General features: G+C 35.1%; 1 protein-coding gene across 1 annotated transcript; it reads right to left on the reverse strand.

Moving 5' to 3' along the window:
• Positions 1-788: 788 nt before the first annotated feature.
• Positions 789-11,881, reverse strand: LOC117114210. The gene is made up of 13 exons (XM_033257806.1): positions 11,775-11,881; positions 10,854-11,026; positions 10,207-10,351; positions 9,790-9,857; positions 7,602-7,677; positions 7,341-7,446; positions 7,005-7,074; positions 6,397-6,541; positions 4,915-5,097; positions 4,331-4,396; positions 3,299-3,382; positions 3,021-3,179; positions 789-2,640 (listed from the first exon to the last, which is right to left on the reverse strand). The coding sequence occupies exons 1-13, from the start codon at positions 11,868-11,870 to the stop codon at positions 2,401-2,403; spliced, it is 1,611 nt and encodes a 536-aa protein (XP_033113697.1). The 5' UTR covers positions 11,871-11,881; the 3' UTR covers positions 789-2,400.
• Positions 11,882-15,323: the final 3,442 nt, after the last annotated feature.

Genomic DNA, 15,323 nt, shown 5'->3' on the forward strand with positions numbered 1-15,323 from the left:
GAATGAACTAGTATCAACATGCAGACATAAAAGGAAATTTTTACTCAGTCATAAATAACTAAGCCATTATCTTCCTGATATAAAAAATATAAACAATCTCTATATAATCAGCCAATTAGACATGCTATGTATTGTTCACTTTATACCTAATTATAATATGCATGATCTTGTAGGCCTAAGTTGTGCCATTCATGTTTTGTAGTTCGACCTGACGAGTGTGGCCAGCCATATTAAACAGATTTGTAGTCTGAGAATAAACATGATGATTAAGCCAATTTCATTTTTGTAGTATGATTTATTAAGCTCTACACCTAGTGGTATTGAGCACTCTGCCCAGACGATCTGGTACCTTAATACTTTTGTATATATGTATGTATGTATATGTATATATGTATGTATGTATATGTATATATGTATGTATGTATATGTGTATATGTATGTATGTATATGTGTATATGTATGTATGTATATGTGTATATGTATGTATATGTATGTATATATATGTATGTATGTATTTTTGTGTATGTATGTATATATAGGTGATTATTATTGCTCTATTGCGTACTTATCACCTGGTATATCTGTCTGATGGGAATACCTATATAGGCCTACATGGTCCTCTTGCCATTAATAAACCAAAGGTTTCTAGATAATAATACTAAATAATATACCACATTCTGAGAATATACCTCTAGGTGCCCGGAAATTGCACTCTCATACCTTTTAAAAATCTGACTGGTAATTCATATCAACAATAAACAAATATTTTTCATTTGAGGGGATGCAATCACCCCTTCTGCACGTCCACCCAACCAGCCACATCCGCCCAGCCGCATTTATATCAATTGTATCTGCTAAGTTCGCCCAAAATCAAAGCATGTTTATTATTTTTTAAATCGAACAGCAGGTGCACAGAACAGCTGATCAGTGAGGCTGACTTAGGCTTGGAAATAGCGCATGCGCAAAATATGCTCTATAAGGATGATTATGAATAATTCATGAAATTTCACCAAACTATCCTACGTTAAAAAAATCGCCAGCTACGCGGATGGGGGTGTGCAGACGGTGCGATCGCATCCCCTAAATTGTATTAAGAAAAATGATTGTTGTTTTATATTGTTAATATGAATTACCAGTAAGATTTTGAAGGTATGAGAGTGTAATTTCCGGGCACCTAGAGGTCCATATACTCAAAATTTCCGCACCCATCTCTAACCATGTTGGGGCTGGGGTGGTGTGAACCTGCATGTACCCCTACCACTAAATCCAGCATCCACCCCCGAATCTACAGAATGTTATAATGTATACCAAACTTTAGTCTTCTTGTTTTACCAAACAAAACGTTTGGGAGGACAGTACTGTTACATGATCAAACATACATCCAGTCGAAACTGATTGATGTGAACTATATGTTGAATTTATGTTAAAAATTAAAATGCAAAATGCAATTTTTTAAGGCACTATTTTACAACAATCATGGAGGCCTCAACTACTGCAGGCCTACTTGCCAGCTAAATTGATCTTTCTGCTAAGCCCCGCCCTTTGGATATTGTTGCCAAGGTCCCACAAAATGACAGTGTAAAAACATACGCAGACATTCCTATTCGCCCTGTTCTGATTGGTCAGTTGTTAAGTTTGACGGACACACTGGTGAGGTCTATTATCTGTTAATTAGAATATTCAGTAATTATCCCCCAATCAGAAATATTACAGTAATCAATTCAATTATCACACCTTTTTCCACAATTAAATACTACCATTTCATTGTCTTCGCAACTGACTAAAATTTAACTCTAATTATTTTTTGAATATTTTCGAAGTTTTTTTAGATTCTGGACAAGCCTCTGGGCTTAAAGAGGTATCCTGTGGTTTCCATGTCCAATTCACATGTCCATCTTTGAGATGTTTCTGGTTAAGCATGTATACAAGGTATTCATTTTTCAATTCCATGATGATTTTTGTTTTATAATGTGTATGTATCTTATTGAAACTAATAAATATTATATACTAAATTATATATCATTATTAATATTTGTTTAATTAATAAAACCTATACCACCTTTCATAACATATGGGAAACTAAAAAAAATCAATAAAATATTGAATAGCTCATTTAAAAACAATAAACAATTTTTAAAATGCTATCTCTAAATTACAGTTCATATACATTATTTAAAATATCAATTTATGATCAGAACATGTCTGTTGGAACGCAAGTTTAAATATGAGAGTATTATAAGTGGTAGCTAGTTGTTGATTACAGTGATAACAATTTTAAAAATATATTCTAGTGCTCTTGTTGTCAATTGGTGTTGATTTAGCAGTATACTGCTTTTTTTGAACATATGTTACTGTGATCAAAGCTCACAGAACACAGCAAAAGTAAAGACAAACTTAATTTTACACAGGATCTTCCTTAGGTGCTTCTGCTGTGATTTTTGAATACGATCCATGTAGACTATCACGTCTTGACTGAGGCTCCGAAGTTCCAGGAAAAACATAATCATCTTGTGAGACCAGTCTGTAGATCTCTCGGTACGGTGATCGTTGAGACGTAGTGGTGGAAGTGTTAGACTTCCAGCCTAAGTTTCCTAACCATTCTGGTTCACTTGGTGATGTTGGTATTTGATTTGATACATTCTGTTTGAAAGAGATAATTTTTAATTTAATCTGAATTGCTCCCTGACAGGTAGGATTTACTGATATTTCTAAATAGTTTACAGTACAGTTGAGGTGATGGTTTATATACTGGGAGACAACCTTGTATAGTTTTTAAAAATATATATATATTTTTGAATCATTAAATACAATATTATAATAAATCAATATTTACAAAATGTTTTTAAGCAATTCATTTTCATTTATTGAATAAATATTTTTGTTGAATAAATATTTTTGTTGAATAAATGTTGTTGTCTCAGCTGGTACCATTATTTTAATTTGCAATTAACAACAATATATCATAATATTAATTGATATTAATCATGGTATTGTTATAAACAAATATGGTTAAGACATACCAGTTGTGGTTCATTCAGTTGTTGGACAATATCCTGATAATGTGTCTCCTTCTCTAGTGCACTGAGTAATGCTTTAAAGTCTCTAGCAACATAGGCAGCTTCACGACCTTTCAATGTGTCTGTACCTGACCCTTCACCGTGGTCTAGTTTCTTTAGAGTCTGTCATATAAATTAAACAAGATTAGCACCAAAGCTAGACTTTCATTGCAGGCTATTTTGTGTTAGTGGCAGTTTATAATTTAATTTGAAAAAAAACCACATCTTGGTCTCATGCTTACTTTTTGAAAATCTTGGAATAATTTCTTGCCAATGTTTTGTCCCTGTGCCTTTCCTCCAATCACATCATAGTACTCTCTGGCAACCTAGCAAAAGGGCACAAAAGTTATTAGAATACATAGGCGAGACTTTTTTATACCTTGTTTAGCGAACCCACCGACTGTAAATATTGATGATTTAAAAAAAAAAAAAAATTATTTTTGGCCAATTAGCGCACCCGCCGAAAGGAAAAATTGGTAATTTCAGAAAAAAATAAATTTTTATTTTTATTACGTCCTCTGCTGCCTTGAAATCTCCAAAGATAAGACATTTATATTTCTTCCTAATTATATTACCAATAAATTTTATTGCCTCAAAGTGTAAACTTTTTTTTTTTGCATTTGAAGCATTTAACCATCCTATTTTACATTCACCAATAAAATTTTTTTTTTCTTCTCCGTCTCGCTGTTTTTGGCAAAACTATTTGCTAAATAAGAAAACAAAATTTTATTTTTAGTTTTATTCGACCCTCCTCTGATGATCTTTAATAAAATAAGTACGTGAAACAAGGAATAAAAAAAGTCTCGCCATGACAACAATGAAGATATGAACTGAAAACACAAACAAAATAAAAAATAATAATAATGGTAACAACAAAATATGCAAAATTAAATAATATACTAATGATCAATGAGAATATTATGAATGTATAATATGAATATAAATATCATCAACAACACAAATACTTTAATAATATAAATAGTAATATAATTAATAATATCAATCAATATATGACAAGCTCGGACAAAATAAACTCTATATGTTGCAAGTGAGCATCACAAGACATATTATAAAGGCAATAGTTGCATCATTATTTGATATTCAATGCAATTTTGCTATCTCATATTCTATGCACTAATTTATCGATATTGCATGATCTCTTCTACCTCTATCCATTCATCAAAAAACCTTGTTAGGCATAACATAAACCATGTAATAAATGTAATTAAAGAGAGATATATAACTAATTTGTTGTGTAAGTGACTTATCCTCACCTTAATGTCATTCTTCCAAAACTGATGAGTTGTTGCTGTGCTGGTTTTTGGTGCCACTTCTTTTATCTTAATATTTAACAGATAAAAGAGATTTTCCAGGTCAGATAAAAAAAAATTAAGTATAGGATTTAGAAAATAAATATATTAGTTACTGATACTGATATATATAAATATGGCATTGTTCAATATTGAGATACCTTGATATACTGTAGTGTAGTGCCAAAAGTTCAAACAACAGTTTTCATGAGAGTGCAGTGAATAAAGGTCATTTATAAAGATAAATTAATTCCATACAGTTCAAAGACATTTTTATGTTCCGCATAATTTCTCTTGGTATCTTTATTCAAAAATACAAATATCTAGCAAAAATACCTTTGCAGCCAAAGTTAAAGTACTGTACCTTTTTACAAGTGAACCCATCTTTCAGCAATAAAATCACTTGATTGATTTATTCATTGATTCCTTTATTTATTGATAAACACGCACAATTCTCCAAAATGAATATGGTAGACCAAGTCTGTGAGCAAAAAAAATCATCTAATTGATTGACTGATTGATGAAATATACAAAAAAATAATATGTACCTTCATAACTAAGACAGCCATCAGGAAAACACAAAGTATATTCAACAGAGTGAGTATTAGGCTCAGTGTCCCAGCCACTGCCAATTCTGACGAACTATAAACATCTGCATCTGGAATGTCTGTTGTATTTATGTACACCATCGATTGGCATGCACTAATAATTGAAGTGGCCCACAGCATTCCCTGGTGGTGGAAGTTAGAACATATCATAGTTATAATACTACAGTATAAGTAGCTATTTTACTGTTTTGCTGAATGACTGTTTTAAAATATGTTTTAAAGTACACAGAGATTTCAGTGAATGCTGCCCTCTGTTTTTATTGTTGAATAAAATATACCTTAATATAAATGGCAGGTAAAGCCATGCATAAACTGCATCTTATGAGAATAGGCTTGTATAGCACCATATTACAGAATTGTGTTTATTTAAAAATGTTATTGCCAAAAATTTGAATTTAGAAGTCAACCTTCAATGTGCACTTTCATATTCTTACTACAAATCATGCGTAAATTTAAAGATTGCATATATTTATATTTTTTTATTATGATAAATATACTCTATTTTTCTACCCACTTACATCGCAACTGTGATATTAAGTTGAACAATTTCTGTTATTGATACACACAAGTTGACTATGTACTACTGAATATACTACAAATCCAAGCTATCAGCATATGATCCAGGTCAATCTCAAATGGTCATTATCCCATGCAAAACCACATAGGATATTAATTAATGTAGTAATTATGATGAGGGTTCTGGCCTGTAGTCCATCCAGTTATAATAACTCATAAGCCCCTTTCAGATAGACATTGCTGCAATATTGCGGTTACTGTCTTGCTCTGTCTTAGAAAGGGTCTACTCGATATTGCGGCAATCAAGCAGGCTTGTGCATTTATGCATAAACAAACAAGGTTAAATTAGGAAACAATTGTGCGGTGGTATTTAAACCGCCAATATTATGCCATTCTATGGAGTAGCGCAGTTGTGTCATCACGACGCCAGGTGGCGCTCTCTGTTGTCAACAGGCGTAGGTTACCATTCATTACGCCTGAATGACTTCATAGGCTTTCTGGAATAGGCATTTTAAATATAATATTTTACCATCAAAATGTACTAAAAACACAAAAGCTCGCATTATATTAGTTATTGAACACACATTTAATCAATTAAAATTTACAAAGAAAAAGTAAGATACAATATCTTAATAATTACGTTAGAATTTAGGATCATTGGTTTGTCAGTAGAGAAAATGGCGTCCGGTTGAAGGCATTTTGCAACAATAGCAACGAAGTAGTATCACATGGTATCGTGACGTAGGATTACCGCAATATTGCAGCAATGTCTATCTTAAAGGCAATATTATTAGGGTGCGAGGTGGCCTAAAGCAAGCCGGCATATTGGCGTATCGACCCTTTCAGACAGAAACCCATGCCAGCGTGCTCATGGCTCTGTCTGAAAGGGGCTATTGTTATACTTACTGCATTAACAGCAGGAGGCAATAAAGATGCAGATATTGCAACCCCAATAAGGGAACCAGTGTTGTTGCCAAGAATTGATAATGCTACTCCAGCACCAGATGGCAACGCTATAAACAGACCAATAAGAAGACTCCGAGGCTTACCCCTAAAATAAAATGGTTCAATCCAATGACTAGTTTTCTGGTTTCAGAAGTGGTGTAATATAATGTACAGTACATAAAGATATAATCATTTCATACACTTTAATATTTACTTAAAAGAAACTAAATAAAATTACAAATTTTAATAATAATTTAATAATAGTGATCAAGCTTACTTCAATGTTAATGGTCAGGGATTTTGATAGATAATCATGATATCTAGGTCCCTGGAAAGTCATATTTGCACAAAGTTTAACAATTGTGATAACAAGCATTTTAACAACTAAGTAGATACAGATACAGAAGAGTTGACTGAATCATGAATGTATTTATATACAATAAAATGAGATAAAAAATATTTACAGTAATAACTTTCGTTTTTGATTCTGTTGAAGTTTTGAAGGGAGGTCAATGGTTTGCCACTAGTAAGAAGGAACATCTAAGAATCAATAATGCTTATAACTTTACCTGCTTTTCATTTCATCAGTTGGCCACACATCACCAAGAAATGGATAAGCAACAAAACCAAATAACAGCCCTACAAAAACAAGATTGTTTGTATTGTATACAGTTCTATAAAATACACAAATCAATTGCAATGGTTGTACATAACTCAAAAAAGAGACTGTTTAACTAATATAATAACTTGTTTCTTAGTTGCTTAATCATATTTGTGTTTGTAGGTATAGGTTTGACTGTATAGGTTATATCCTGGTTTAGTTTAGTCATGGAGTTATATTTACACTGAATAAATAATGTGTATTGCAGACAGCACTATAATATATAATTCAAAAGACTAATTACCACAGAAAACACACATGAGTAGACCAACAACCTCAGTCTTAATTCCAATATTTCGTAATGGACTGTGTTTGATTACAATCCCAAATGTACCTCCCATGATTGGTCCCTTGATTGAAAGAAAAAAAATCAAATAAATTAATGTTGAAAAATATTTTAGTGTTGGCAGACGGAAAGGTTTACAACATATGACAACTTAAACAACCAGTTTTTAGCTCGATTCCAAGTATTGTTGAAACTTTATTTTAGAAAGGCTTTACCTACCATTAATGGTGATATTAGCATACTGGCAACCAATACCACAGAACTGTCCTCCGATAAACCAATTGCAGATATTAGACTGTTCACACAAATAAAAAGAATGAAAGAAAAAATGCAGTAAAGGCATAACATCATCTCCAATATTTCATATATTTCAATATTGGTTCATAATTTTATGCATCTATTTAATTGGTATAGATCTATAATGCACACTTAGGCAGATAGTTATATAATATATATTTGTTTTAATAATAATAAAACTTAAAATTCGTTTTGCGCCGGTATCCATCTGAAGAAATGCTCATGGTGCATCGACGCAACAGTGTACTCCAAAGCTTAAACAATCCTTAACTCAAATTTATTTTTATTTATTTTTTCCAGGTAATAAAACTATTATGGTTTATGAATGAATTCAAAATAGCAAATAAGTTTGTTAATAATATTAGAGGCATATCTATAAAGCTACGTTCACATCAAGCCCGGATTCCGGTCCCGAGTCCGGACCGGAATCCGGGCCCGGTTACGATTTCCGGTTGTGCGTTCACATCGCGTCCGGGGAACAAAGCGTCGGGGTCAAAGGAAGCAACCAAGTGGAACGACGTCAACATAGCTACGGTGATGTCGAGGATGCTGTGGAAGACGTCAAAATTAGAAGAAAAATGAGAGATCCGAATGGGTCAATTCAATAAACTGAGGAAGACAGACCCCGGGACCAAACAAACAGTTTTGATCGTGCTTCTGAGCCTGACAAATATTTACAATTTCTGTATTTAGGTAGGCCCTAGGCCCGCCTAACTAGCTAGCTAGGACAGATGTAGGCCTGGGGGGGGCTAGGCCAAATTACTATGTATTTAGGCTTAGTGTAGGCCTATAGTGTATAAATCCTAGCTTCTTACCTTTTCCTTAGTATCATGTTAAATTTAAATATAACACCAGGCGGCGGCAGCGGCAGCCGAGGGGGGGGGGGGGGGGGTGCTGTAGACCCCCATGGGACATGTCAAGCTCTCCGACGACCAGAGTTTGTTGGGCAGTCAGACCAAAAAAAAAAGTAGGCCTAATGAAATGAAATGAGTGTTTATTGAGCTGAGTTTATAGATCTTAATTGTACTTTATCAAATACTGAAGAGTATTTTTCCAGTCTGAGAGAGCGCCATTTCTGGATATCCAGAGGTCCTATTTGAAAAAAAAAATCTCATTAGGATACCCCCTCCCAAACCATCTACCCGGCTTGGTCGGAAGGCCCTCAGATGGCAATGCGTGCCACAGTTATCCTTTTCTCACTCAGCCCCTCCCCAAAAATACATCCTACAGCAGCACTTGCACTTTAGTCCTATCTAAACTACTTTATGTTGACTCTATCATGAACTATAAGCTTACCAGAAAATTTGTTATAACAGTATTTATAGCATACCACTAATTTATTTTTGCAACCTTTCTTATTGACAGTTCTTAACTTTTGTGATCATTATAAATAAGCAATTCAAAATAAAAATGCAACTATTTGTGAGGAACAGTACATTTTTAATTAAAATAACTAAATCAAATCAGAGTAAGCATACAAACAACAATTTTGACATTGTACAACAGATTCTTGTATTTATTAACAATTTCACATTTATATACAAATTGTTCTCGTGGTTAAACCAGATATTATTTGAAACTTACCGACGTTAGCAAACTATGTGGAATTCAAATTTGGAAATATTATTTTAATATTAATATTGACCACTAATTAATAATGTTCACAAGGTTTAACTAACCATATATAGAAAACTAGAAATATACTTATCTTTTTTAGTGAATATGTTGTTTGATGTGTGATGCAAGTTACGCCTAAAATACAGCATAAAATTAAAAAGCAAAAACAAATCCCGGCACGGCACACAGTATCTTTTCTCGCGCTGACTTTTTTCGAGCTGTTTCATTTCAGAGCTAGCGTTGGGGTCATTCACGCTTGTCGCTGATTGGTCAGAAATAAAAATCCGTTCGGATTCACGTTTCCAATGGCTTTCTGATCCATTGCTCCGAATCCGGAGTCCAGGGAAAAAATCGGACTGTGTAGATGTGAACGCTTCTATTCTTTACCACTAAAGCCATTTCTCACGATTTTTTCTCCGGACTCCGGACCGGAATCCAGGCTTGATGTGAACGTAGCTTAAAACATAAAAGTAATGAAAGCAATATAAATTACCTTGCTAATATGATAAGCAGTACAAAATCAAATGTTAGATTTGATGAACTTTTAACTTGCTCTACTACCTATGGCACAATTCAATGGAAAAAAATTAATGTAAAGCATTTGACAGCACCAAAATACTTTTTATAAGCAAGCATGCAAAAAAATGTAATCTTACTGGTCCATATATTATGATTGACATAGAGAGGGTGTGCGAAATAGCTATTGAGGAAGAGAAGAATATATGGGGTGATTAGGAGCTTCAACAATTCTGGAAGGAGAATAAAGATTTTTTTTATATGATTCAAATCGCCAAATCTAGCGAAGACAAAAAAGAGTTAGACGAAGATGATGCTAATGTGTGTCTAGTAAAGCGGAGTGTTGGACATGTTGATGCATAGTCAATCATTCAAGATTTGCATAGAGACCAACCTGAGCAACAATCAATCTGGACCGTATTGACTTGACAAAGTTTTTAACTTTTGTGTCCTTTTGAATATCCTCCGTCTGAGGATTGAGATCTTCCTGTGAGCCTGTAACACTGTTGTCCGCAAGGTGAATGGGCACCGGAATAACACTATAGAAAAAAAAAACCAATTAGAAATCAACAGGGCTATTTACGTTTTTATTGAATTTAAATAATTTTACATATAAATATTAACTTATTCAGAACACAATTACAACAATTATAGTACTGTACTTAGTGATAATTATCATGTTTTGTTTTGTATTATGTAAATAAACTATTACTTTTTAATGTGTCTTAGCATGTAATTCTACGCAGACTGGTAATACCATGTGTTAGGTAATGCACCAATATCTTGAATCTTGAACTGTAATCACTGTAGATAAGAATTATTTCTTATTCTTTTGTTGTATAGAATTGAAATATTGCATCACAAAATATTTTTGATTGTTTACATGCATCTGGTTCAATTTGATTAGCTAAGCCACATAGTTACTAATTAGCCAACAAAGAGCCACTGCCAAGTATTAGAATTACAGTATCGGAATTTTCCTCTACACTGTACTGTAATTTTCAATACTTCAATACAAGGCTGTTGTTTAGCCTACTATACCTCAAAGATGTTTGGAAGTGTTTTCCAATTCCTCTTTCAGATAGTGTGTTGAGGGCTTTCTCTGTAAGTTCCACTGTGCTGCAAATAAAAGTAATTTGCGCCCATTGTTCGTTTTCGGATATTGTCATTACTTGTTTTTGAATTCCAAGGAATGGCAGCACAGTTCTTAAAATCTGAAAAAATTTAAAGTCTTGTTGATACTACAGTACAATATATACTGAATTTGGGCTGGCCCCTGGGGACCTGCAGCAGCTCTGCCTCTGGTAGTGAATTGGTATTGAACATATAATTAAGTACACAAATTGGAATGATTTATTGCCCCAATCATGGCCTAGATAGGGAGGCCTAACCTAATATCCGAGTAAAGGCATATCCATAGAAATACAGGCTTGCAGACTGGATGGACAAGTCAACTCATTAAATGTCTTATTTAATATATCAGGAGAACCTGAAACTATCAAGCACATTTCTCCTACTACAGCATGGCCAATTATACTTATCTGGTTTCCTGAATTTTGAGTTATGTGTTGGAACGTCTGCAAGACTAGAATTAGGCCTTAACCTGTTACTAGGCCAGGCTATACTCAGTTTAACAAACTGAAGTGGGCGTGTCGAAGGGAATATACCGTCGAAGGCGCTCCCGGGTTCGAACAACATATCTAGTCTGATGACTCTAGCTAGGCCTAGTCTTAACTTAATACTGATGATAGGCCCAGGGAGGGACCTAGCGCTACTAAAGTACAGCAGTAACCAATAGGCTAGGCTAGGCCTCAGCCTAGTTAGTTTCTGGCTAGGCCTAGCCTGCGTAGCGGCGCCTTACTTAGTTAGGGCCTATGCTAGGCCTCACCTCTATGCCTAGCCGCTAGGAATACCCACACAAGTCTAGGCCTAGCAAAATTGGCCTAGGCTAGGGGAGCCTACCTCTGAAACTTCTTCTTTTGCGAAGAATCTGTTATCATCTGGTTTTTCATCATTCCTAGCATTTGGATACTTGACAATAAACATGTGAGCAGCCATGTTGTTTTGGTTTTCTCATTAAAAAGCGCCACCAACGAGAGTAGGTTTAGCAACTTTAGAAATAGAACTCCAGTTTCGGAACGGAATGTTTCCTACCTCAATGTGGTGTCCCCTGAATAGGAATAACTCTATTTCGGGAACACTAACACCGAAAAGTTGAAATTATTCCGTTGATAATGGTTTTAGCAAGCAGTCATTCAATTTAAAAAACAATGACATAATAAAGTTGTTATCAGTAATTACGAGCCGGCAGCGTAATTATTCCAACTCCCAATGTAACTATTTCCAACTGCTATTTCACCACCGGTTGGTAATGCAGCTTGTCGTGTCTCGAAATCGAGTGTAGTCTTTCAATTACACTTTTTTTTTTATAAGAACACATTATTTTTAAGAACACTGAGGCTGAAATTGCTTGAAAATTAAGAACAAAATAAGAACAAATCAAGTCTAAGGTAAATATCAAATTAGGTTTTTATTATTGTTATTGTTTGTTTAATATAAAAACACAAAAATTATATCTATACCTTTCGTGCAGTAGGTGTGACTATATATTACCCTCTATAAAATACAGTACGGTACAGTAGGTGTACTCTCTCATTTGGGGCCATTTTTACCTGGCAGTTTTTCTGGGGTCATTTTTTCGGGGGCTTATTTTTCAGGCGCCAATTTTTCCGGTACAATGACAATTTTCTACGTTTAAAATAAGAATAAAACATGAGCCTGAAATCTTTCAAAAAATAACAACAAAAAATGAGCCTGGGCAAAATTTTACTGGTTCTTATTTTTTAAAAAGTGTAGTCAATCAAAAAGGCCTACATTTATGAGTGCGTGCTTGTGTATCATTATGTGCGACGTGATTTTGTGCACATGATATAAGCCAACTGGTAGAACAGTGCACACACTGTAGTTTCTTAATTTTTTTAAATTTTATTACCATGATCGGTTATCTTAACTTCAAACTACTGTTATCGATGTTATAAATTTATAAATGTAACAGGTGCGGCATAATTATTTCACTGGTAATTCTTACCTTGTACCAACACACGAGATCGCGTCTGTATCTTGTCTTAATGGAATTTTTTCGCCACATTGAAGCCATTTCAGAAACCCTAAACTGCTAGATAAAATTGTAGGTGGTAGTGCTTTAAAAAAAGTTCAATATCGTGCCAGGGCCCTCTATCTCAACCACGCGTCGATCGTCTAGAAAATTACTTGCACGGATCCGGATCTGTAGAATCTGTACAGAATCATTTGAAATATTTACATTTTTTCTTAATTTATTGATTTTTTTAACGCTTATACTCTAACATCCTAATTTTCTCGTCTACTTTCTTGGAGGTGTAATTTCGTTTACTCTACCTCTAAACGCGCCGAGATTTCACTGCCAAATGTGTTTTTTTGTTCACAAAGCCGATGCTCGTGTGATTGATTGTGAGTTTCCTACCCATCAGATTCTCAATGCGCCTGCTGAGGCGGTTCGGCAACAGGGTTGGCGCCAGGATTTGCCAGAAGGGGGGTGCCGAGGTCCCCGACGGAGGGGGGGGGTGTGATGCCCCGACGAGGGGGTGAGATTCCCCTCGCTGGCGCCACCCCTGTTCGGCAAGCCTGCTCATGACTATCATTCCTATCATTAGATATAACAGTATTTTTACCCCTCCTGTTATACTCCAGGGGTGGATCCAGGATTTAAAAGAGGGGGGTTCGAAATGTTTCCAAAAAATCCGAAAATAAAAGGGGGTCCGTGGGTCCTCCCCCGGGAAAATGTTGATTCCTAGATGGCGGCCGGAAATGAGATTTCCCGACTTCTGAGGAGTCTTTTAATGACTTCAAAATTCAAGGTTTTCCCCCGCTTGAAAAAAGGTCAAGTAATTTTATCTCATTCTTTAGGCCTATCATAGAGGAAAAATCAAAGACAGGCAATGTATTATTAGCCTATATTATAACAACATTGAGTAGTTAAATATCTAGTCTTTTTTCTATGGATTGATGAACCGATAGGCCTTAAGAAAAAACAATGTGTATAATTTATTTAATTAAATTGAAAACTAGTTGGGCTAAGCCTAGTCTGTCTGATCTTCCAACCAATGCCTATAGGTTAGCATGCTTTTTGTAAGCCAGTACCCAGTTGTATTTTGTTACGTTTCTTCAAGGGGGTTCGTCCCTTGAAACCACCCCCCCCCCCCCCCCCTGGATCCGCCACTGTACTCCTACACTTTTAGAGTCCGAGGTCCCTTTACCCACAACCAGAACAAAATAATAAAGCATCACTCTCTTTGAGACTGACTTGGCGCCCGGCTCTTTTATGTCATGAAATTATGATCTTGATGGCCTTTTTCTCCTTCGAACATCGTTATTTTTTGTTGCAGTCTTCAGGGAAGATATTTGCTTGTCAGCTCCGAGATTTTTGATTTACTTATAACTTTTGGGAATAAACTGTTAATTTTGATGGCGTTATTAAAAGGCTTGATTTATTCCAATAATGTAGATGTATGTGAGTGTTCTCCACAGTTCGGCATGCAGTAACCAACCGTCCCGCATTTCGAAGTAAATTTGGTTGAAACAGACATTTTGCAGAAACACATGCGTGATGATAAATGTTTTTACGCATTTAGCACATGTTTGTGCGTGATAGCGAATTATCATAAATTCAGGGGAAAATCTATTTAAAATTAGAAGAAATTGGTTTTATTAAACATATAAAAACGGTCATGCAGTAACTTGAGTCATATTATGACAGTATTTACGTGAATACTTAATTCACTGACGCGTTACTAAAAAATAATCAGTAGAGGCCTATACCTAATCATTTTTTGTTTTTGTTTTGTGATGAAAAGTTTGTGTACATAGTTCGGGTGCTCATATGAAATCATAATGTACATTAAAACTCAAATTGTATGTGGCTTTATTAAAAATATTATTGTACCCGGTATTCAACAAACGCTCCTAGAAGTCAATTTATACAGCTTAAAAAATGTTGAGATCGTCGGAGCGCCAGGGGCCCTCGGCCCTGGACCACACCGAGGCTCCGCCTCTGGACCCCAGGGGCCCGGACCTCCCCCCAGCCATAGCATGGTATAGTTACGCATTTCAAGTATCTCAGGTTGGCAATGGCTATAGGCCTTATACAGAGAATTCTTTAAGTTATCATACTGCCTCTAACTGTATAAACCCATTCTGTTCTAATTTTGAAATTTACATGCAAGAAACTGATAGTTTTTTGTCACAAAATCATGTAGCAAACAAAAGCGCGCCAGCTGTCTCAAGACAAAACTTTCTCTTTATCACCTTGGCCCGATTATTTTCGTTTTCTTACGGCTCCGGTTCAATGACGAAGACATTCTTCCATCCAAACGTACTGGGGCCTTGAGTTGCGAAGTGGGGTGGGGGGTGGCCGGAAAAAAAAAAACGTCTTGTACCCCAGAACTGACTGGAGAATCGCTGGAAAACTCATAG

Source organism: Anneissia japonica, unplaced genomic scaffold (assembly GCF_011630105.1).
Source record: "Anneissia japonica isolate Jap-2015-1 unplaced genomic scaffold, ASM1163010v1 scaffold288108_len519018_cov203, whole genome shotgun sequence".
NCBI classification, from domain to species: Eukaryota; Metazoa; Echinodermata; class Crinoidea; order Comatulida; family Comatulidae; genus Anneissia; species Anneissia japonica.